General features: G+C 35.8%; 4 protein-coding genes across 4 annotated transcripts; 2 read left to right on the plus strand and 2 right to left on the minus strand.

Annotated features, from left to right (window-relative positions):
• On the plus strand, positions 10,561-13,382 carry LOC104725095. Its single transcript, XM_019232794.1, has one exon. The coding sequence runs from the start codon at positions 10,734-10,736 to the stop codon at positions 12,636-12,638; it is 1,905 nt and encodes a 634-aa protein (XP_019088339.1). The 5' UTR covers positions 10,561-10,733; the 3' UTR covers positions 12,639-13,382.
• On the plus strand, positions 14,402-15,718 carry LOC104725096 (transcription factor bHLH92). The gene is made up of 3 exons (XM_010443702.1): positions 14,402-14,801; positions 15,079-15,369; positions 15,485-15,718. Exons 1-3 carry the CDS (start codon positions 14,454-14,456, stop codon positions 15,560-15,562), a joined length of 717 nt encoding a protein of 238 aa, XP_010442004.1. The 5' UTR covers positions 14,402-14,453; the 3' UTR covers positions 15,563-15,718.
• On the minus strand, positions 15,907-17,381 carry LOC104725097 (40S ribosomal protein S15-5). The gene is made up of 4 exons (XM_010443703.2): positions 17,321-17,381; positions 17,062-17,210; positions 16,927-16,984; positions 15,907-16,403 (listed from the first exon to the last, which is right to left on the minus strand). Exons 1-4 carry the CDS (start codon positions 17,321-17,323, stop codon positions 16,155-16,157), a joined length of 459 nt encoding a protein of 152 aa, XP_010442005.1. The 5' UTR covers positions 17,324-17,381; the 3' UTR covers positions 15,907-16,154.
• LOC104725098 lies at positions 18,094-21,860 on the minus strand. The gene is given in 8 exon segments (XM_019233256.1): positions 18,094-18,497; positions 18,578-18,696; positions 18,783-18,898; positions 18,992-19,124; positions 19,127-20,683; positions 20,790-20,873; positions 20,966-21,343; positions 21,700-21,860. Coding segments are annotated over 7 exon segments (2,487 nt in total). The 5' UTR covers positions 21,324-21,343; positions 21,700-21,860; the 3' UTR covers positions 18,094-18,377.

Below are 24,118 nucleotides of genomic sequence, written 5' to 3' on the forward strand. Positions count from 1 at the left end.
AAAAAAAAAAAAAAAAAAAAAAAGCCTTAGTTATCTCCAAAACGTGAAGGCAGTAATCATGACAGATTTGTTGATATGTTAAAGACTTATTAAAGAGTACTTGTCAAAATCTCTTATTTGGAAGCTTAGCCGTTGACATTGATGTCCTCAAAGTTTGGATATAAGGAAACATTCATACAAACGAACGATTCCTGTTATTTTTTAGAATTTAGACGAGTCTTTGTCATGATATATATAGAAAACAAAACACCATAAAATCAGTCATATTAACTTTTCATTTTTTTTAGTTTGTTCAAAAAAAAAACTTCTCGTTTTTCTTGAGAAAGTCACTTAAGAATCTGAATACAAATAAAAGGTAAAAAACTCATAATCCACTTTAATCACTACGAGCTCCGCCATTATCATGACCATCAACGTTAGAAACCATAACCCCCTTACGGAGATTCCAAATCATCAGTCACAAAATAATTTAATTACATCATGCAAAATCACAACCAAAACACCAAATCCAACAGTTATAAAAAAAGCTGATCGGAGAGAAACCAAAGATTTCGAAACAAATCTTAAATGGTATACACTTTTTCAATTATCAGTCAAATACGGAGGGCAATTATTTCTGATACATGATGTTTTGATATATAAACTTAACTGCTTTCTGACTCACGTATCAAAATCTCCACACGAAAGACCCCTCCACTTGATGTTTAATTATATTATATACTAGCTAGGTCGAGTCTCATGCGTTGTGCACGAGTTTGTTATATTAATTTATTTTTTTAATTAAAAGTCATTAAAGTTTGGTTAACTTTTTATCAATTTTTTTGAGAGACTTTACCATGTATTTACTGTATCTATTTTTAGAATTGTTTTATCTCTAATCATTAACTATATAATTAATTTTAAATGATCTGTTTATCATTTTCTAAATTATTAACGTACAATTTAAAAACTCTTTTAATAGTTCAAATATTATTATATTATCGATATTTGTTTTATTGAATTTTAAATTATATTATAGTTTATATTATTTGTATTCTATAACGAGGACACATTATTTTGTGATGTAGCTAAAATGCAATATAGTCATTGTGAAATTTATGATTGCAAAATAAAGTGTTGATATTTTGAATTCTTTGTAGATCTTGAATACAAGTTGAACATTCTTCTTCTTCATCTTGGGTGGCATGCTTTTGTGTTATTTCTAGGTCTTGTATTACATGCTTTTGTGTTATTTCTAGGTCTTGTATTACGACTTCCACATCAATTGTTCTTGTTTTATTTGGATTGTAGTATTCGATTTCAAAGAGCACGATGAGTGGTTGTGGGTTGGCTGGGTCAAATGTTATGTAGGTTATGTGTTATTATAATATTGTTTTTTATTTTTATTTTTACGACTACTCTATAATGGTCAGTGTTATTTTACTGATTTTGTTAGATTGGAACACCATACCGTAAAAATTTAAGTAGTTATTTTAGCTGTCTTTATTTTTATTTTTAAGTGGAATTTTAATTTTATATTCATCCAAAAACTATTTAACACAATTAAAATTTTGAAGTATGATCATTTTCTGTTAAAAGTTCATTCATATTATGATTACTAAAAAAACTCATAATATTATTTTTAATATTTTAAAATTTCATTTATTTCCTTAATAATTTATTAAAACGATATCAGAAAACAAATATCTTATACTCTAAGTTTCACCAGTTTTTATAAAAAATCATGAAAAGAAAAGTGTGTGAAATTTAAAATATATTTTTATTTTCTATATATTGTTTCTATTTCTAATCATATTAATATAAATAGTATAATTAACAATAAATTATTTTTTGAAATTATTTTTTTTCTGTTATATCATAGGGTGATAAAGCAATTATGTTATGATGATACCATTATGTTTTTTTTAGTACATATGTTTTAAAGAAAATCAAACGGTAACTTATAAATTACTATTAAATACAAATTTGAGTTGTGTCTTTAATACAATATATATGATTATTGAATATAATAAAAGTGTGTCAAATTAATATAAATATGTTTTTCTTCTATAAATTGTCTCTATTTCTAATCATTTTAAAATGAATAGTGTAATTAACAATAAATTAATTTTGAAATTATTGTTTTCAGTTATTTCATGGGGGGATAAAATAATTATGTTATGATACCATTTTGTTTTAGTACATATTTTTTAAAGACAGTCAAACTGTAACTTATAGAATACTATTAAATACAAATTTGAGTTATGTCTTTTAATACATTATATATGATTATTGAATATAATGTGATATATATATATATATATTAGAAAATCTTCTATATTTTTAAATTAGTCTATCATAAATTAATTTGGTTTCAGTTTTTACTTTAAAAGTATGAAACCATTTTCTATTTTTATTTGGTTTCAATTTGTTTATATTTTTTAGTTGGGTTGATCAGTATTTTTTTTAGGTTCTATGGTGTATGATTTCATTATGAAATATATTAGTTGCTAAAACTAAAAAATGGAAGGAATATATTTTTGTAACAATGTTGAAAAATATTCAAAAAGCAAACTATACAACAATTATCTTTTTTTTAACAAACTATACACCACATAAGATACAAATAAAATAAAATCAAATAAAAAATAGAATGTTAAATTTAAAATTAATGAGAATAGCATGTGTCACAAAAGTAGAGTGTCAAATGTCACTTTGTTTGGCAAAGTTAGAAAAAACCTTCTCTTAATTAGAAAATCTTCTATATTTTTAAATTAGTCTATCATAAATTAATTTGGTTTTACTTTAAAAGTATGAAAGCATTTTCTATTTTTATTTGGTTTAAATTTGTTTATATTTTTTAGTTGGGTTGATCATTATTTTTTTTTTAGGTTCTATGGTATATGATTTCATTATGAAATATATTAGATGTTAAAACAAAAAAAAATGGAAGGAATATGTTTTTCTAACAATGTTGAAAAAAATTCAAGAAGCAAACTATACAACAATTATCATTTTCTAACAAACTATACACCACATAAGATACAAATAAAATAAAGTCAAATAAAAAAAATAGAATGTTAAATTTAAAATTAACGAGAATAGCATGTGTCACAAAAGTAGAGTGTCAAATGTCACATTGTTAGGCATAGTTAGAAAAAACTTTCTCTTATTATATATGATGGTTAGTAGCTGATTTTGTGGTAGATGACTGTTATGACTTAGAAACATAGGGATTAATCCATAAAGATTCTTATTATTTTTCACCAAATGGATCACCAATTGAAACCATGTAAGAAACATATAGGTTCCTCCAAAATAATGAATCTTACTAGATGAGTACCCGTGCAATAGCACGGGTTGAACTTTATATTATACAAAAATTATGTATATTTTTTGTATATTAAAATAGTTTTTCATATTTTAATTAATTTTTAATCAATTTTATCATATAATCTTAACATTTTACATTTAAGTCGTCATCCGTTATAAAGATCATAACTCAATTTATCATATAATCCATTACATTTAAACTCATATATCGCTTACACTTGTTAATTCGGAAGATTTTGTAAAAAGTTTGTTTATATTGTTAAATTTGTTTATATATTTTATTCTTCAAAGTGGTATTATTCTTCTGAATTAATTGGTTAATAATAGTGTGAATGATTAAGGTAAAATTTCTATAGAAATTACGGTTTGATGTTCATATATTTTACCTTGTTTTCCCTTAGCATATTCACATCTTTTGCATGATTTTCTATCACATTTGTTTATTAATGTATAGCTTTAGAACTGTTTATGCATTAGAGTAGATTTGGATTTCATATGCATAGTGTCTTGCATAAACAGGTGATTTTGGATCCTAAGGAGCATGGAAGGAATGCTGAAGAAGATTGAAGCTGTCAAGTGAAGAAAACAAGGGATTTAGAGCTGAAGAATCAAGGTCCGGAAGTCCACTCGACCGCCCACTCGACTAGACACTCGACCGTGTGCGGAGAAGGACTCGACCGGATGGAAGAAGCAGAAGAAGAGGCCACTCGATCTGGCACTCGACCGAGCACCTGGTCGAGTTGACCGAGCCGCCCACATATTTTGTCTTTTAGCATTTTTAGGGCTTTCCTTCCTTTTTCTATAAAATGTCTTTTACACTGCAGCCACCAAGAGAGACTTTTTTAGAGAACAATAATCTAGACCTAGTATTTACCCTTTTGGGAGTTGTTTACTTTTTGCACTTCTTTGCTTAGATTCTTTAGCCACTTTTGAGAAAAAACTAAGAAATCCTTGATACTTGTTGGTTCCATAACTTTCTAAGTATTGAGATTTTGGGTTTGATTTCTTCTTCAATATTGTAGATCTCTTACTCATCTATCTAATAATGCAAGTTTCATTGATTTCTGGGTTTATGACTTTGTTCATCATGTTTTGTGATTGTGAGTAGTGGCTTGGGATCTTGAGGATGGATTAGGATGGATAAGGGTTATGGTTATTTAGATTGGTCAAGATTGATTGTTTAATATCTCTTCTGGGTTAGATGAACTCTATGTTATTCTTATACTGAGAGGGTAAGGGTAGATCTTAAGCTTCTTAGCATCATACCAATGTCTAAATTGCTAGATAAGGCTAATACTAGAGATTATCATGAAGCATGCTAAGAGATTAGATGTTTTGTTTGATTTTTGACATTAATGATCTGGTTGTATAATGTCTGCTTTGATATGTAATAACTAGTGAGAGCTAGGTCTAAGAAGTATCTTGGTTTGATTGTTATTGTCATGAGAATGGATTAACATGTATTAGAAGATCATTGTCTAGAGATAGCTCATTGTTGATTGAGGTTTGTTGACCAATTTAGATAACCATAGCTTGAGTCCATCCCATGAATCCATCCTTGGGACCTTTCTTTGTTTATTGATTTCCCTGTTTTAATCCTGTTATTTGCTTACTATTGCTCTGTTTCAATATTTGCTCTGTTTCTGACTTTCGTTCATCAACTCGACCATCCACTCGATCAAGCATCCGATCGAGTGCTTGCTTGAGCTCGTTCAGAGTTCCTGTTTAATCTTCTGCATCTGTCTAGTTTATGTCCTGTTTCATTTCCTGTTGCATTCCTGCTGCATTCATTTAGTTTCTGTTTAATCCAGTTTCATTACTTGTCTTGCTTTACTGTAGTTCATGTTCCTGTTTCATTATATTACTGCTTTGATCATTCTGTTTAATTTGCATCTAGTATCTTGTTTTAGTAGCTTAACATTCTGCATTTCATAATCATCATTAGGTTGTTAGTGACAAACATCTTTTATATTTGGCTTGACTTAGATGAGTATTCACATCCTGATTGCTTGCATCACACTCATTATGGTTTGACATCCTTTATGCTACAACTACATAAGGGTAATTGAAACACCTTGCATCCACCTATATTCACATTCATATCATCATCAACCATCACCACACAAGAAAGCATGTTTCAATTTGGCGTCATTGCCTGTTTGAGTGTTTGTTTGTGACATTTAGGATTTATACAATTCTAAGATTAAGTTATGTTGCTCCTTTGATCACTACTGATTCGAATTCTTCATCTGCTAGGTTGTTTTGAGTCTCAGGTACCAAATCGACATACAATTCGAGCTACCACTCGACCGTCTGCTGTTCGAGTACCTGATCGAGTCACAACCGGGATACAGTTAGTCGGCTCGTCTCAGTCAGTTCGACCTTCACTCGAGCTAGTGCTCGACCGAGTACCTGTTCGAGTCAGTGATCAAGTCCGTCACTGAATCAGTTGATGCAAACAAGATCTAAGGGAAATCAGAATCTTCAGAAGTATCTTGATCACATCAATCGATTACCAAGAGACCTAAGACAGCAGAGAACAAGAATACTCCAAGAACAAGAGAATCAGTTGCTAATGGAGCAACAAAATAATCAAGAGCAAAGGCCAAGGCACATTGGTGCAGGAGATGCTCCCAATACCCATAACCAAAGAGCTGGTATTGTGCCACCTGCAGTTGCCAACAATAATTATGAGATCAAGAGTGGACTAATCTCCATGATTCAAGCCAATAAATTCCATGGGTTGCCAGTGGAAGACCCCCTAGATCACCTTGATGAGTTTGTCAGAATTTGTGGCTTGACAAAGATAAATGGTGTAAGTGAAGACAGCTTTAAACTCAGGTTGTTCCCATTCTCCCTTGGAGACAAGGCTCATTTGTGGGAGAAGACCCTCCTTACAGGGGCATTCAAAACATGGGATGGGTGCAAAAAGGCTTTCCTAGCCAAGTTCTTCTCCTATGAAAGAACAGCTAGATTGAGGAATGAAATCTCTAGCTTTGCACAAAGAAACAATGAAAGCTTTTGTGAGGCATGGGAGAGATTCAAGGGTTTCCAAACTCAGTGTCCACACCATGGATTCAGCAATGAGTCTCTGCTCAGCACCTTATATAGAGGAGTCTTACCCAAGATAAGGATGCTTTTGGAGACTGCCTCCAATGGAAATTTCCTCAACAAGAATGTGGAAGAAGGATGGGAGCTAGTAGAGAACCTAGCACAATCAGATGGGAACTACAATGAAGACTATGATAGAACAGTAAGGTTTGTCTCCAATGATCAGGATGAGAAGTACAAGAAGGACTTGAAGGTTGTTCATGAGAAGTTGGACAAGATTATACTAAGCCAACAAAAGAACATTCATTTCCTTGCTGAAGAACAAGCTCCAGTTCAAAATGGGGAGAGTGAATTTGTTGAGATTTGCTACATGCATAATCAAGGAGGGTTCAAAGGATACAATCAGTTCAAGAACAACAACCTTTCCAATAGAAGCACCAATGTAGCAAATCCTCAAGATCAAGTATACCCACCTCAACAACCCCAACAACAAAATAATTATGCACCTAAGCAGCAACACAATGGTTCCCAGCCTCAATTGTGTCCCCCTCCAGGGTTTCAGACTAACCAAGGCCAAGAACCAGATTTGAGGGCTATGATGCAACAAATGTTGCTTGGGCAAGCAACTAGGCAGATTGAGGATGCAAAGAAGTTTGCTGAGCTGAACCAAAAGATAACTTCTCAGTATAATGATCTCAACATCAAGTTTGAAAGTCTGAACTCTAGAGTGAAGTACATGGAGAGCAACATTGCTTCTACTTTAGCACCAAAACCTAATCAACTTCCTAGAAAAGCTATTCAAAACCCAAGGGAGTTTACTGTAAAAGACATTCATCTCTATGAAAAAGCTGTCACTGAGGACAGTGAAGTTCAAGCTGGGGAGGATTTGTCAATTATTGAAGCCCAAAGTAAAAATATCTCACAGCAAACTGAAGTCGACAAAGCACTCGACCAGTTGCTCGACCACACACACGATCGAGTACCTGATCGAGTGACTGATCGAGTTGTTCCCCCAGAAGCTGTTAAGCCTGTTAAATACATTCCTTCTGCTTACAAACCACCTCTACCATTCCCAGGACGTTTCAAGGCACAAAAGCTGAAGGAACTTAGGGAAATAATTGAAAAGAAGGAAGCAATGGCTTTACAACAAAAGGAAGTCATTGAAAGGAAGGAAGTGATGGCTTTAGAGGAAGAGGTTGTCATAGCATTCAAAGAAGAAGATAGAGGACCTGCTTTGGAACAGTATACCCCATATCCTTTGTACGAAGACATGCTACTTGAGATATCAAGGAAGAAAGCTCAAAATCAGGACAAGAAGGATCTTGAGGAGATTGAGGGAGTTATTATCCCAACTAAAATTGAAGATCCTGGTCCATTCAATCTGCCTTGCTCCTTTAGCTATCTGCACTTCAACAAATGCTTGTGTGACTTGGGAGCATCTATCAGTGTGATGCCTTACTCTATAGCACAGAAGCTTGGGCATACTGAATTCAAGTCTAGCAACCTCTACATAAGTCTAGATGATGGATCCAATACAGATGTGGTTGGAAAATTGGAAAACTTACCAGTCAAGTTAGGCAAGGCTAGGATTCCTACATATTTTGTGGTCATAGATATGGAAAAGGAGTTAGAAGACCCTATCATTCTAGGAAGACCATTCCTAGCCACTGCTAGAGCTGTAATTGATGTTAAGGAAGGGCTGATAACCTTGGATATAAATGAAGGCTTGACCATGAAGTTTGACATCAACAACCCAACCAACTTTCCCACTAGAGGTCAACCTTTTGTTCTTAAAGACAAGAGAGCTTATGAGGTCCCAAGTGAAGTAGAGACTTCAAAAGCTAAAGTCTCATCTCATGAGGAATCAGTGGAGAAGCTCAAGGGTTCAGTTCAAAAGTTGACTGAGCTAGTGAAGGATCTTCAAGTGCAACTCAACAAGAGGTCTTTGAAGAAGGCAAGACCAAGCCTCAAGATTAAGAAGAAACAAGGTTCAATCGTTAAGGAGGAAGTGATCAAGAAGCAACACCAAAGTGATCAAGTTGTACCAGGGAGGATTTCATCACCCCCTTGGTCTCCAAACCAAGCCTGAAAAGGCATCAAAAGTCAAGCTTAGTGACTTTAACAAGCTCACTAGGGAGGAAGTCCCTAAGGTATCATTGTAAATATGTTTAATTTTCCTTGTAGTTTTGATTTCTTTTCTTTTATGTTTGTGTTGGGCAGACCATTTTATGAGAGTATAAATGGGTTTAAGAAGAATTGGACTTGCAAAAGTGGATTCGCAAAGCCACTCGACCAGCCCACAAGAGGTACTCGATCGAGTGGACTAGAATTTCAAGCCCAATCGATTCAATTTTGTCTTGCACGATCGAGTGGAGGGAGAGAGAGGTTCAAATTTCAAATTTTGGTCAAGCACTCGACCACGTGGGGTCGAGTTACAGTAAAAAGTGAGTTAAAGATTCCCAATTCAAATTTGAATGGTATGGACGCTCCACCTTGTCTCTTTGTCTCCTTAGCTTCTTTATAAACAGCTAAACTCGATCCTATGCTTCTCACACTCTCTCATTTGCTTAAAACAATCAAAATCTAGCTTAAAATCTCTCTCAAGTTCATCTTTTTGCTCAAGCTTAGTTCTTTTAGTTTTTGGGTTACTAACCTATTAACTTTGAGCTTTGAGTCTATTCCTTTCAGTTTTCTCTCAAAATGTCTTCAAGAATTACAAGAGCATCTCAACAAGCTGCTGATCGCTCCTTGGGTCGACGTGATGCACAGCTTGCATCAAGAAAAGAAACTGGTGGAAGTACTCGAGCTAGCAAACGACCGAGTGATGGTTCCAGTAGTCGGTCGAGTGGCGTGCCGAAGAGAAGACATCAGCCAGTTGAGGAGGATCCTGAGCAAACTGAAAGTGAAGAAGAGATGGAGTTCACTCTTCAAGAACACATGAGGAGGAACAAAGCAAAAGGAAAGAGGCCAGCTAAAGAACAACAAGAAGAAGAGGTTGAGAGTGAGAGTGAAGAAGAAGAAGAAGAGCAAGAAAAAGAACAAGAATCTGGTGATCTAACCCCAAGGCAGCTCTATGAAGCTTTCATGAGGATGAGCTTTCAAGGAACAAGATATCCACACAAGGAGACCATGGAGAAGCTGGGAATTGCTGAAAATGTGAAGTTTCTTTTTGAGAACTGCAACCTAAGCAAGTTCATGAATTTGTGAATAGAAGGGTATAGAGAAGAGAGCTGTGAGTTCTTAGCCACCATCAAGTTTCACTTCTACCCATCTATAACCTATAACCTATAACTATTATATAGTCTACAAAAAACGAAGTTGTGTACTTTCGTAATATTATACAAGGGATAAAAAGAATTGAGATTATACAATCAGCGAGAACAAGCTTGCGTAATTATAACAATAGCCAACCATGTCTCAAGGAAATCAACGATCTTCGAGTTTGATGAAAAGAGGAGAAAATTCAGATTCCATTCTTGAGGTACTCTCTAGAGACTGACGGTAAAGTTAGTCCAGAGGTTTCGTTGCGTGTGGAAGCTATGGGGATTCATGCTTGGCTGTCCACATTTCACCAAGTAATTCTTGACCAGGTCTTCAGCTCGTCCACGTTTCTTATTTGGGGTCCAAGGATACCGTGAGTGGCTCTTCTACTCTGATGCTACTGTACTGTGATCGGAAAGCAGAACATACACCAAATGTGTTGCTAGATCTTTTATCGTACTGAATAATTGTAATGTAGCATGTCAACACTAGTGTAAAGCTTTATACCATCTCACTTTACTGTTCAATTCTGGAGTTCCCTATAAGTGAGATGGTCTAAAGCTTTGCAAAAAATATGACTTGTGTTTCAAGCAACGTCCTCTTTTTTTTTCTGTTTATAAATATCTTAAGTCATTCAATTTAAAAACTTGCCTGTGAGAAACATGACTGGGAGAGGTCTCACTGTTACCCTCCTCAGTAAATGATCTTTATAGTCTTTTTGTCTTTTGGTTTTATAAAGTCAGGTAGCGTTATTATTATTATTTTTTTACGTAGAAGATTATCCAAATATAATACGGTATGATAATGATTTAAGAAAAAGGAAATAACAAAGGAAACATTTATCATCATATATACTGTATATACAAGAGATTATCTCACTAAAATAATATGATTTTTAAGAAAAAACAAAAAAGGATACATTTATCCATTATTGGATTCCAATTAGGATTCCTCCTGTTTTCTAAAATCCTAAACCAACACAACTTTGTTAGATATATATATCGACCACCTCAGGTCTTGTTTTGTCTACGATCTATAATCTCTCTACCGTGAAGCTAACAACAAGGAGACCTAGCAAGAGCTTTGTTTTTCACTCAAGAGGATTAAAGATGCAAGCAAGGAAACGTATATTCGCAATCTATGCGATTTCTGTACTCGTGTTGTATCTTCTCTTCATTGAATCTCCAAAATCTGTTGTTCCTGACAACAACTCACCGTTCAAACGAGGCTTACCTCTCTCCAGAACCGATGACCCCGTTACCATGAGTAGTAGTATTGTTACAATTGCGGACTGCTCGGACCATTGCGATGCAGAAGACTTAGGTACCACAGTTGTAGACTCCGACCATAATGAGAAGGAAGGCATAGGTACCACGTTTGTGGACTCGGACCATGACGAAACGGACGAGTTAGGTACCACAGTTGTGGACTCGGACCATGACGAAACGGACGGGTTAGGTACCACAGCTGTGACAGACCCTAACGAGAAGGAAGACATAGGTACCACAGTTGTGGACTCAGACCATAACGAAACGGACGAGTTAGGTACCACAGTTGTGACAGACCATAACGAGAAGGAAGAATTGGGTACCACAGTTGTAGACTCCGAGCATAACGAGAAGGAAGACTTAGGTAACACAGTTGTGGACTCAGACAATAACGAAAAGGAAGAGATAGGTACCACAGTTGTTGACTCAGACCATTGCGAAAAGGAAGGGTTAGGTACCACAGTTGTGGCAGACCATAACGAGAAGGAAGACATAGGTACCACAGTTGTGGACTCAGACCATAACGAAGCAGAAGACTTAGGTACAACAGTTGCAGACTCCGACCATAACGAGAAGGAAGACTTAGGTACCACAGTTGTGGACTCAGACCATAACGAGAAGGAAGACTTTGGTACCACAGTTGTGACAGACCATAACGAGAAGGAAGAATTAGGTACCACAGTTGTAAATTCAGACCATAACGAAGAGGACGAGTTAGATCCGTTGGTACCTCCTCGTAAAGCTGGCAAGAAAGAGAGAATTGAATGGTTCAGAAGAAAGCTACCTGAGCTGGAGATACTGAGATCGACTAGCAAGAGCAAGAGATTCCATTCAAGAGTTTTGGATCTGTACAAGAATAACTGCTCAGCTCAGTTCTTTATGGTATGGCTTTCTCCTGCAAAAACATTTGGACCAAGAGAGATGTTAGCTGTTGACACTCTCTTCACCACCAATCCTGGCGCATGCTTGGCGATTTTGTCCAACACCTTAGACTCCCCTAGAGGATACACCATCCTTAAACCATTGTTTGATCGAGGCTTCAACCTTATTGCTGTAACCATAGATATCCCGTTCCTCGTGAAGAACACTCCTGCTGAAGCTTGGCTGAAAAGACTAAAGAGTGGCCGCATGGATCCTGGTTCTATCCCCTTGTTCATGAATCTCTCTGACCTAACAAGACTGGCGGTGCTCTACAAATACGGAGGAGTATATCTAGACACAGACATCATCTTCCTTGATGATATAACAAGACTGAGAAACGCTATTGGAGCACAAAGCATGGATCCGAAAACAAAGACATGGTCAAGACTAAACAATGCAGTAATGGTCTTTGACATCTACCATCCGCTTATGCGAGAATTCTTACACGAGTATTCCACAACTTTCGACGGAAACATATGGGGACACAACAGCCCTTACCTAGTCTCTAGAGTCATCACAAGATTAGGAAACAAACCTGGATACAACTTCACAATCTTTCCACCAGATGCTTTCTACCCAGTGAATTGGATCAACATGCCAAAGCTTTTCAAGAAACCTGCAACCAGAAGAGAAGCAGAATGGGTAGAGAAGACGGTACAGGACATGAGCAAAGGGAGTTACATGATACATCTATGGAACAAAGTGACAAGGAAGATTAAGATTGAAGAAGGAAGCGTCATGTACAATCTCATCTCCACTCACTGCACAGTCTGCAGAAACATCAAAAACTCTCATATACTGTCTAAACAGACACAAGGGTTCTAGACTCAACTCACTGCACAGTCTACAGAATCATGAAAAAGTTTCATACTTTCTAAACAGTTACAAGGGTTCTCGTTTTTCAAAGAAGCTTCATGTATAGTCTCGTCTCTACTCACTGCACAGTCTACAGAAGCATCACAAAGTCTCATACTTTCTAAGCAGATACAAGGATTCTCGTTTTTCAAGGAAGCCTCATGTACATTCTCGTCTCCGCTCACTGCATAGTCTACAGAATCATCACAGATTCTCATACTTACTTTCTAAACAGATACAAGGATTCTCGTATCAATTCACTGCACAGTCTGAAGAAACATCACAAATTGTTGTTCTTCTTTTTGTTAATGCTTTTTGGTGTTCATATTTTGCATTACTCTTTCTCTTTGTAAATGACTCAAATCAGATAAAAACTGATTCGGAAAGAAGCAAACTTTCATAGAAAGGAGATGTTTCAAACAAGAACCAGCATCAGAACTAAAATCATATTAAAATTTACAGTGAGAGACAACAAAGTGAGAAGATGACAACCGTGAAGAAGATAACTGACGCCATCGCCGTGTTGCTGTTATCGAATGTGTTGTGTGTGTGTGTGTAATGGGGAATGTTCAAAATCACACATTTCAAAGCCTCATAACATTCAAGTTAATCTTTAAATCACACACGATGGGGCGGAATGGATGATACTGTCATTGATTCTGAAGTACGGTAAAGCGGACGAGCGGCGCCGGAGATGATTGATTCATCGCCATCGTTGCCGAGGAGAAAAGTCTGATTCATTCATGAACTTTTGAAGTTTTAATGAGGCCCAAACCCATTAAAAGCCCACTTAAATGAGTCCACCTAATATAGTTCACTTGATACGTTTTTTTTTTCACACATCGTTTTCAAGCAAGAATCGAAGTTGGTCAGATTACACGAATGTAATAATGAAGATAAATATACCTAGTTGGAAATGCATAAAGGAATCGCAGTCGGTCAATGTTGTTAAGTCAAGTCGTTTACACAAAGAAATTTCCTGATAAATAAAAATGGTTAGGAAACGTCAAAAAGAAAATCTAGTATACATACAACTTACAATATACTAATATAGACAGAAGAATAAACTAATGCCCATACACACACACACTAAAATCCACTGGTAATACCGCGGAAAATAAAATAGGTTTTATTTGGCTAATCGAAATGTTTTAAGGAGTACGTTACTCAACGATCGGGTGATAAAAAGCTAAGATAGCTTTAGTTATTAGAACAACGATGAAAATTTTTTATGTAAATTTAAGTGTTTTGTTTGATAATATTAAGTTTCATAAACTTGTTCTATTGACTATTTCTAACCACATATATATATTCTCTCTTTTTCTCCACGGTCTTGTGTTTTCTCAACTCACATTAAAGGAGATTTTGTACTAAAAGATTTTTTTTGGTTTTGAAGAAAAAAAACTATAGAATTTAGTTATATATAGCTTTTACGCGTCACTTTGCACAAAAACAAACAAAAAAAATATGTTTACGCGTCACATAATGTTTAATTTTTGGTGCCATTCTACGTCACTTGACTTTCACTAGTTTCATCTTTCATACATCACTTTGACTGTCTCTAGTTTTCTCCTACATACGTCATTTATCTTAACCAAGAATTTGAGACAACCATTCATTGTCCACGTTCTCAATATGCTTCACGTGTGTTAATCCAACTAAACCCGACGTGATTATATCATAAGATATATATATATATATATATATACACACGAGAGAGACACACACAACATCGAAATCACAACTCAAGATTGTCATCAAACACTAATATAGAAAGAGAGAGAGATGGATGACTTCTTTCTTGATACGGTTTGTCAAGAAGAAGACAATTTATGGGATCTAATCGCCGATGACATCTCCGTTTACGATGACAAAAGCGTCAGTAGTGTACCGAACAGAAGCGCCTTTAGGCCATACGTGAAGGGCACGGAACCTTTGTTGATGTCTTCATCGAAAGTGAACGTGAAGAAGAGAATGGTGAATTTGCTGAGAAAAAATTGGGAGGAGAAGAGGAACGCGGTTGCGCCAGAGAAAGAAAGGTGCCGGCGACATATGTTAAAAGAAAGAACTAGAAGAGAGAAACAAAAACAGAGTTACTTAGCTCTCCATTCTCTACTACCATATGCCACTAAGGTACATTAATTAATTGTTGTGTTATACTAAAATTTAAATCAGACTTAATGACTTGAAAAAAAAAAAACAATCCTAGTGAATTAACACATCCGAAATTTTACAATGCAAAATGGAAAATTTGTAATTTTGTATAAGCGTTAGTGACTTTAGCAATTTGCATATGATAATTTAATTTTTTTTTTTGAATTTGATAAATTTCTAACTACATTACTCATTTGTATAGGATTGGTATGGAAACAAGTTTTTTCGACAAATATAATTTGTTTTTTCTTCTCAGAATGACAAAAATACGATTGTTGAAAAAGCTGTGGATGAGATTGTGAAATTACAAAGATTAAAAAAAGAACTAGAGAGAAGAATTAAGATGATTGAGGCAAAATCAGCAAAGGATGGTCATAATGATATGACTGAAACAAAGGTTAGGTTTAGTCTACAAGAACCTTTGTCTGGACTTGATTCAATGGTAGAAGTTCTTCATTGTCTTAAACCAATGGGGACAAAACTCAAAACTGTCCACGCCAATTTCTCTCCTCACGAGTTCTCTACAACCATGAACATCGAGACTCAGGTACATACATTTACACTATCCGATTTTATTTGGTTTGATCGGGTTTTGCCTTATAAAGTTATGATACTTATAAATATCTATTTTGATATGATATTAGTTACTTTATTCTTGACAGATAAGGGGAGAAGAGGTGGAGAAAAGAGTGGAGAGAAGACTCCAAGAAAGTGAATGGAAATTTCTATTTCTCTCATAAGCTTCATTTTTTTCAAAGATACTAATGAGTTCCTTTGTGTTGACTTTTTTTTTTTTCATTCATATTATTTTTTCTTATATTTATATTTGTAGATATGTAATTTAATTGGTTCTACTCTGTTGGCAAAAAATAAAAATAAAAAATAATTGGGCAGTACTTTTGATTTTTAAAGGTTATAAAAATAATATTACACATCTGAAAAAGATAAATTTATTACCGACTGTAATAGGAAAATCTAGAATACATCTATATCTGAAATCGTCAAAGAGGACGACCATAGAGTTGTTACAGAAGAAAAAAAAGATTGGATTAATAATTTTCACCTACCTAGTCAAAACGAGAAAAGAACCAAAAGAAACATCTCCCTGAATCATTAAGTTTTCTGAGTTGATGAACTATATTTGAAAACTTCAACATAAGTAAAAAAAATGAGTAGCAAAATGAAATAACTTAATACATGACTCAAAGTCTAAACCTTAAAAGACATTAAGGTTATGTAAAGAAGATAAAGATTAGTAGCAAAACAATAGAGATGGAAGAAAAAAACAATATAGAGTCTTGCATTGGCTTCCCTTAGAGTCTTGCATTGGCTTCACTTGAGAGGGATAAACCTGGAGGAATTGGTAGCACCAACACCAGGCCTACCGTGCTTAACCGGTTTGTATGAGATTGAGAACTCAGCCAAGTAATGTCCAATCATCTCCGGTTTAATCTCGACTTGGTTAAAAGTCTTTCCGTTGTAAACACCGATGATGCTTCCAATCATTTCAGGCACAATGATCATGTTCCTTAAATGTGTTCTCACTGCTGCTGGCTTCTCACCAGCTGGTGCCTCCAATTTCTGCTCAAAGACACAAAACCTTTGCTCTTTAGTGTTCAAACCCATTGCACAAAGATATGACATTATGGTTGCACATAAGAGAATTTGAGTAAAATTAAAATTCATAATCTTTAATGTCTTAAATATAGTCATTTGCTAAATGCTAGCAAAGATCAAACACAAAATTGCAAAGGGGAGAATGATATCTGCAAAGAGATGAAAATACACAAGTAATTAACACTATAGAAAATAGTGTATCGAGAGTCTGAATTATTACACAAACATGGCTTTATTTTCTCACACAAGGCTGATACTACAAAGAGTACAAGAAAAACTGATAACCTTTGAGCTATAAGACGTATAGCAATATATGGTTCTAGTAGCAAGCATCACATAAGCTTCGTTTTCTTTTTTTTGTGTGCAAAACATCACATAAGCTAAACTACCAGGAAATTAACAAAATCTCTCAACTTAACAAGGGAAAAGATACACAATTCCTACATTTTGACGATTAATGAGTGATGAGGGGATATAAGGGTCTTACCGCTTTGCGCAATTTCTTGATCAAAGCCATAGGCTTCCTGGTCAATCCTCTAGAGAATCTTTACAAGAAAACAAAAACACATAAGTCTCACAAAACCAAGAGACAGAAACTTTTCTTGGTTTCTAAGAATTTAACCTTCTACGGATACGGGCACTGAAATGCTTGACAAGATCTTCGGTCGACATGTCGAGAAGAGCATCGAGATCGACTCCTCTGAAAGAAAACTTCTTGAACGTTCTCTTTTTCACGATTCCAGCTGCAGCAACCTCTGGTTCGACATCCGCCTATAGATGATTCAATATATGACGAGAAATTAAATTACAACCACAATGTTCGAAAATCTAATGATGATCACGAAAACAAATTTCAGATATACAGAGATCGAGGAACTAACCATTGTTGGATTGATGAAATTCTAAAACTCTACAGAGACTCAAAACCAAAGTGTCTGCGGAAGCGACAAACAACTTTACTTAAGCACCAAATAAATAGGTAACACTGCCTAACCCTAGATTTTTTTTTAGTTTTTTTTTTTCGTTTTTGGTCCTTAGGCTCTCTTTTTTTTTTTGTTTTTACATCCGAGTCCATATATTTGGAACATGAGGCCAATAAAAATTAATCCTAAAATTTTATTGAAATTATAAAAAAAAATAGTTATATAACCCAACAATCAGATCTTTGAGATACAAGTATATTTACAATTTGTGAAGTCCACTTGTCAAAAGTTTTAAAGGTTGGTTTGGTGAATTTACTTATTAGCTCAGGCTACTACATTAGCAACTATCTTGTTCATGTGAATGAACTAGTCTTCAATTTGGTGACACTTTAAAAAAAATATGTGCAAATGCGCAAAGCAAAAATGACCATAGTACAGTGATGGATTTAATTTTTTTTTTCTTTTTTGGCTCAACGACAAACTTTCCATTCGCCTAATGATAAAAACTACAATTTTATAGGTTCACAACTTAGAATCATAATTAGGAAATGAAAGAGATTCCATCGCTATTCTAGTATTAACACAATCTTAATTAGTCTCCTGGAGCATATATGCTTGATGCCTTGTAGGATTGGTTTTGAGTACCGGAATGCTACCATTCTCGTGAACAAGTGACACACGGATGGGGCTTTGAATATAGATCCACTACAATACTATGTGTGGATATTAACTTAAAAGAGCTCCGCGGTGGTACTTGAGAAACGAGATCCTTTACAGACGCTAAATAAATAGTTAGAGAGACAGAAAGATGCGAACAAAACTCGCAAGTCTATAGAAGTTGGACATCCAGTTTTAGATCGTCATCTGGTTTGAGACATTCGATGTCCTCTGAACTAGCCAGAAATTTACACTCTCATTTTTAACCACACCGAAAAAAAATACATGTGTCGACGTAAAATCCTATTAAATAAATACAGTTGGTCCTCAAAACATGTATTATCTATTTTGAAAGATCCTAAAAGCCTAACATCTTTCTCTGCTGAATTTTCCGAATAAGTTCCTCTGCCGACGGGATGCTATCGCCGCTTCGACCGGTACTTTTCTCGACGCTCCGCCACCACACCTTCAACTCCTCCTGCTCAAGATAAGTAACGCAAAATATTCAGATATGAAAACCTTATAATACCTCAAGAAAGGTCGTGGTTTATTATATACCTCAAGAAAGTCATGGTTTGAGATAAACTGAGACTCAACAAGGCAAGTCATCCCTTTAACCTTAACTGAAATTGAGCTACTCTCTGAATCTCTCCTTGCGCTTTGCACCTCTGTGGTCCCTGGTTCAAAACCAACATATTTAAGTTGCGATTAAACCAGAAAATATGTGATTTTCGAGGATTGATTTATATACTAATGTACCAACCATCTATGCGAGCTACGTAGTACCCTGTTCCACCAAGCCCTTCTTCCCATTTCCCGAGCCTTAACCGCAAGAAGAACCCTTCAAGACCCGATACAGACTTCTTGGTATTTAGCCATCTGAAATAAAATGTCAAAAAGATGTCAGAGACTCATAATGTGGCAGTGGCAGTGGCAGGAGAAAAGTCTTTTAAAGTGTGAGCTGGAACTTACTTGAGAACGTGTGAGCGGGTCAAGCGAAGAACTTGAACAGCATCAAAGACTGCTTTTGGTACGTCTGTGAAACCACTTAAGGGCAGCAGCTTTGAGCCAGAGGTAGAAGCTAAAGCGTGCTTTATCGCTTTATTTCTACTCCTGAACTATACAGTGGAGCATTCGGGCATGTTGCAGCCCAGTGACTTAGCTGAAAACATCTAATGCATAGGCTTGACACTTCTTCTCTTCTATTCCGAGCACTTATGTTCTGTACTAGATCTCTGAGCTCAATATCAGTTACTTCCAGACAATCCCTTAAACAGTGACCCTTTTTACCGCAGTAGAAACAAACTAGATTCGTCCGTTCCTCGTCTGCGTTCTCAGCTAAAGAACATGAGGGAATGATGCATTTCATAGCTTCTAACTTTCTTTCAAACAAAGAAGCCATTATTTCTGAAGACTCTATTCTCATTGCAGAAACTTTGGGAAGAGCCGTGTTCTGTTTATCCAGCCTATCTAGCGAGCTGATACTGGGTATTACAACATTACTGTCTGCCAGCATCTTCTGCGAATCACGGGTTTGAGCTGCGTCTGAGGCTGAATCATTGGCCTTTTTCTGAGGGAATGAACTCTTAGAAGAAAATCTGCTTATCCACAAACTTTCAAGACCGGAATTTCTGTTGGTTACACACGGACTAACCTTCCCATCAGTTTCACCGCGGACTTTTGGTTCTTCGTTCGGCTTAGACTTACTAAGAGGCATCAAAGAGATGTTTGGCTCTTTGTTATCCTCATGTTTGTTCTCTGACGAGAGCGGTTCGCTTGTCTGATTAAATCCATCTTTTCCTGATGAAATGTTGGGTTCAGCCACTGGACCAATCTCATTACCAGATGAAGATAAGTGATCCCCTTTGGTAACGTCACATTGTTGTTCAGGAATCCAGGGAAGCTCCTGCAAAGAAGTAGCATTCGCATCATTTGAGATATCCATCTCCACGGCATCTTGACTTTGTTTCTTCGGACAATATATAGACTGGAAAAAAGACTGGAAACCGGTGTTTCTGCATCCGCTATTTTCCTTCACACAGCATGGATTCAACTCTTGTTGGTCAACAATCACATTGACTTGGCCATGGCCATGACCATTAGCATCTGAAGTGAGAGCTACAAAAGGAGAATCGTCTTCTTCATTACCTTTCCAGATTCCTTTTGTCATGTTTGATATCCAATTCATAAAAGAACTATCTTGCTTGAGCTTTGAAGTTGACCCCAAACATTCTTGACTTAGCGTTTTGAGCCGTTTGCTTCCAAGAATCAGCTGTTGCTCAAAGCCTGGCCTTTTCTTTCCCCTCGAGAGCAAACCCGCACTATTGCAACTTTCTACACTCCCGAAACTTTCATCATCATTTTCATTCTCATCAAAGTTTTCATCAGATAAAGCTTTTTCTTTCCCTTTCTCTTTGGCATGACGACTATAGGAGACACTTGGTCCAGCCTTCTCAACATCTGCCTCACCTTCTGGAAAGTATTCTCCTTTTCCTTCACATGCTACAACAGCAAGAATTGTGAGGTTGTTCTCATCCATTGACTCTAAACGATCAACTCGATTAATATTCATCTTATCCTCTTCTTCTTTATCTCCACGGTTAGTCGGTTCTTCTTGAGATCCAGCACTCTCCATCCTCAGCTGCTCATTAGCCAACAAAGCTTCTGTATCCAAAACAACCATACAAGACGAACACAACAGCTTAAATCCATAGTTGCCTGTTAATGGTAAACAGACTGACAATATAAACTTCATGTAATCATTTTTCACCTGACGATCTTTTGGAACTTCCTGCTTCTTCACTCTCTATATCATCATTGATTTCAACCTTATCCTCAACAGAACCACCAATCCCTGCAAACACACACACACAAGAACTCGTTATCAAAAAGACAGTTCTAGGGAACTAGAATCAATTCGGTACTGTTTCTTATCATTTTAGCAACCTGACAATGGTCTATTCATCCCGCTACACGCTTGGTTAACTTGATCTTGTGCTCTCAACTGGACATTTACCGTTTCGTCTTCTTCTTGTTGTTGCTGTCGCTCGATACTTGTGCTATTGGAACGAAGCTCCATGTTGGTTTGTCCTGAATCAAAGAAGTTAGGAGAGCGTAATTTTGCCTTTCCAGTGAAACTGAAATCTGCACATCTTAGGCTTAGACCGTTCCGAGGAGACCAAACTAACTCTGATAAAGCATCCACGGAAGCAAACTTCATTCTTGCTTCTGCATTTGCAACACTAGGAACACGACTCGAAGACGAATTCTCTAGCTCTCTACTTTGCTCATCTCCATCTCCCATATCTCCTGAAACCAACCACCCTGAGACATAACGAACCAGAACCCATACTAAAATTGACCTCAACCACCATAATCAACACATCACTTAGCTTACAAAACAAGTAACATACATCGATTCAAAACCCATTAAAAATTAATTAGGTAAAAACACACAGTACCAAATCATAAACCCATAATAAGCTAATTAGATCAAGCAAATGATAAAACTTTAATCTCAAGCAATAATTTTCACAAAACAGAGTAAAGTTTCTCAATTTCTGAAACCCTAAACCCAGAAACCAATCCAGAGAACTTGGAATCAAAAACCCAGAAATCTCAGAACACAAAGCATCAAACTTTAATAGAATTAAGAAAGAAAAAAAAGAAAAAAAAGTTACCTCCATTGGATTTCACTACTACTCCTCCAGCAAATTCTCCACTTAATAAGAAAACGAAAGAGAGAGAGAAGAAGAAGAAGAAGAAGAAGACGAGAGAAGACGAAGAGGACAGCGCCAAGCGGCTATGGCTAACTTAGTAACTTGCTTCAAAAGCTTTTTTGTTTAGTTAACTTTGCATTTTGGTTGTTTATAAGGCCCCCAGACCGCCACGTGGTTACCTTACTCTCCATACGTTTCCCGCTTCCCCTAAATTATTAAAAAACTTTTTAGTTCAATTTTCTGATTCTGGCTACGATTTGTATATTTGGTTGGTATTTAGAACTTAGTGTAAAAATAGAATCAAGATAACGATACCAAAAGATTTGTAGTCATGCGAGATATTTTGTTTTAGTTTCTTGATTCTTCAAAGATTTCCTCCTCTACCCTAAAAATAATTTAAATTTTTAATCGTTTTCCTATTATTCTATACTATTTTTCTGTTACATTCGATTCTAAATAAGTTGTATTGTATTTTTTTCCCCAACAACTTAATATTACTTGAAGAACTTTATATAAGTCAATCCGAATGAATATTGATTACATATGTAATAAAATGCGTGTGAACGATAGAAATTTAGTTACGATTTGAGTTTTGTGACACAAATTTAAATTAAATTTATATAATTTTTTCTTTTGATAAAATAAAAAAAGGGGCATCATGAGTTATGTCCTCTTCTGCTGTCAAGTGGTTGTTTGCTTCTGTAACTGTACGGCTGCTTTGAATTTTTCACTTATAGCTTTAAAATAGATAATAGATATACATTCAAATTTTTCCATTTAAATCCAATGTTGATACTTCATACAGTATAAAATGGATGTGCATATATCAATCTTAATCAAGTATTGTATAAAGTCCCCAAGCTAATATAGGCCATATGTTCATATTTGTGTTATACTGTTATGTATTCAGTCCATGTAGGTTATATATGTCCATTTTTCTTTTTAGAATAAAAGAACACGTCGGTCTATTTTCTTTCTTACCATTCAATTTTTTTTTCCTTTTTTTGGAACTTTATGTTCTTTAGTCTCACTTTCGACTCTTATATTAAAACGTTGTACCTTATTCCCAATTTTTGAGCTAGTTTGACGAAAAGCATTTGACAATTGACATAGTGTATTTTGAACTATGTGTTGTTGATCCATGAATAAAATGAAGGTACAAGCTTGCATGGTAAAATTAATTGAACAATGAGATAGAAAGGAAACGCCTATGATTTTCTAATGATATGGTTTGGTCTCTAGTTATTTTCAATGTGAAAACTTTAATATGTCTTTTCACGATAATATAATATAGTTAATAAAATATATATTTTCTATGTCCCTAATAAATTGATGTTCTAGTATATATTTTTGTGTTTTTTTTGTGCAAACCGTTATTTATTAAATTCCGGTTAAAACGGTTCTGGTACAATAGTTTTAAGGGCTTGTTTAGCTAACACATCAGCTTTCTAATTACATTCTCGAGAGATAAAGAAAAGCTAATGCGATTGAAAGAAGAAGATAGATTTAGGATATCAAAGATGATCTCATGAAGCTCTTTAGGTGGAAATTCCGATTTGATGGCTTCAACTAATTGTTTACAATTGGAAGCGAGTGAGAGGTTTGGTAGTCCCATGTTGTGGGCATCATGGAGGGTGTGACGCATAGCTTCTGCTTCTGCGAGTAGTGGGGATCGGATATGAGAGAGGGTGGTCGAGCCTTTATAGTGTTGTCGGATGGACTCGCTACCGAAGATCCAGCCGCATCCTGCCAGTTTTGCCTCCTTGTGCCAGGCCGCATCCACTTTACAGCTAATTGTGTCAGACCTCTTTTGGAGAGGGTGATCTCGGGTTGGCTTTAGTGGCGGGCTCGGTAATGTCTCCTGGGCTTCGCACCATTCTCGTCCCATCTTAATGGCCTGGGATAGGGTCACTACAAGCAAACAGGCTATTTGCGACTCCAATAATCGTCGCTCAATAGTCGCAAAAAAGGGTTTTGCGACTCCTTTGCGACCATTTACGATGGTCGCTAAAAAACGGTCGCAAAATATGTTGGTCGCAACAAAGTCACTTATTTGCGACGGATTTCGGACTCTATAATATAGTCGTATATTAGCGATGTATATGTGACCCTTTGTGGTAGTTGCACGTTTCCGACGATACTGCAACGAAGTCTATTTGGGGACATTTTTGTGACTGTATAGAACAGTCCTATGCTTACAACGGTTTTGGGACTAATTTAAGAGTTTGGGTTTAGCGACTATTTTTGTAATTTGGATTGGTCACGAAGTGGTCACATGTTTTAAATTGGTGTGGTCACAAAATAGTCACATATTTTGAATTGGTTTGGTCACAAATTAGTCACGGTTTAGCATTCTTAAATCTAATTAATTTCGGATTTT

Source organism: Camelina sativa, chromosome 11, assembly GCF_000633955.1.
Source record: "Camelina sativa cultivar DH55 chromosome 11, Cs, whole genome shotgun sequence".
Classification (NCBI taxonomy): domain Eukaryota; kingdom Viridiplantae; phylum Streptophyta; class Magnoliopsida; order Brassicales; family Brassicaceae; genus Camelina; species Camelina sativa.

Excerpts from the sequence above, each read along its gene's own strand:
- LOC104725095 (XM_019232794.1), top strand. The coding sequence starts at position 10,734 with ATGCAAGCAAGGAAACGTATATTCGCAATCTATGCGATTTCTGTACTC.
- LOC104725096 (XM_010443702.1), top strand. The coding sequence starts at position 14,454 with ATGGATGACTTCTTTCTTGATACGGTTTGTCAAGAAGAAGACAATTTA. Across the intron at positions 14,802-15,078 it reads TACTACCATATGCCACTAAG|AATGACAAAAATACGATTGT; the intron begins GTACATTAATTA and ends TTTTCTTCTCAG. Across the intron at positions 15,370-15,484 it reads CCATGAACATCGAGACTCAG|ATAAGGGGAGAAGAGGTGGA; the intron begins GTACATACATTT and ends TATTCTTGACAG.
- LOC104725097 (XM_010443703.2), bottom strand. Across the intron at positions 16,985-17,061 it reads AGTGCCCGTATCCGTAGAAG|ATTCTCTAGAGGATTGACCA; the intron begins GTTAAATTCTTA and ends TTTCTTGTAAAG. Across the intron at positions 16,404-16,926 it reads TCAAGAAATTGCGCAAAGCG|AAATTGGAGGCACCAGCTGG; the intron begins GTAAGACCCTTA and ends GTCTTTGAGCAG.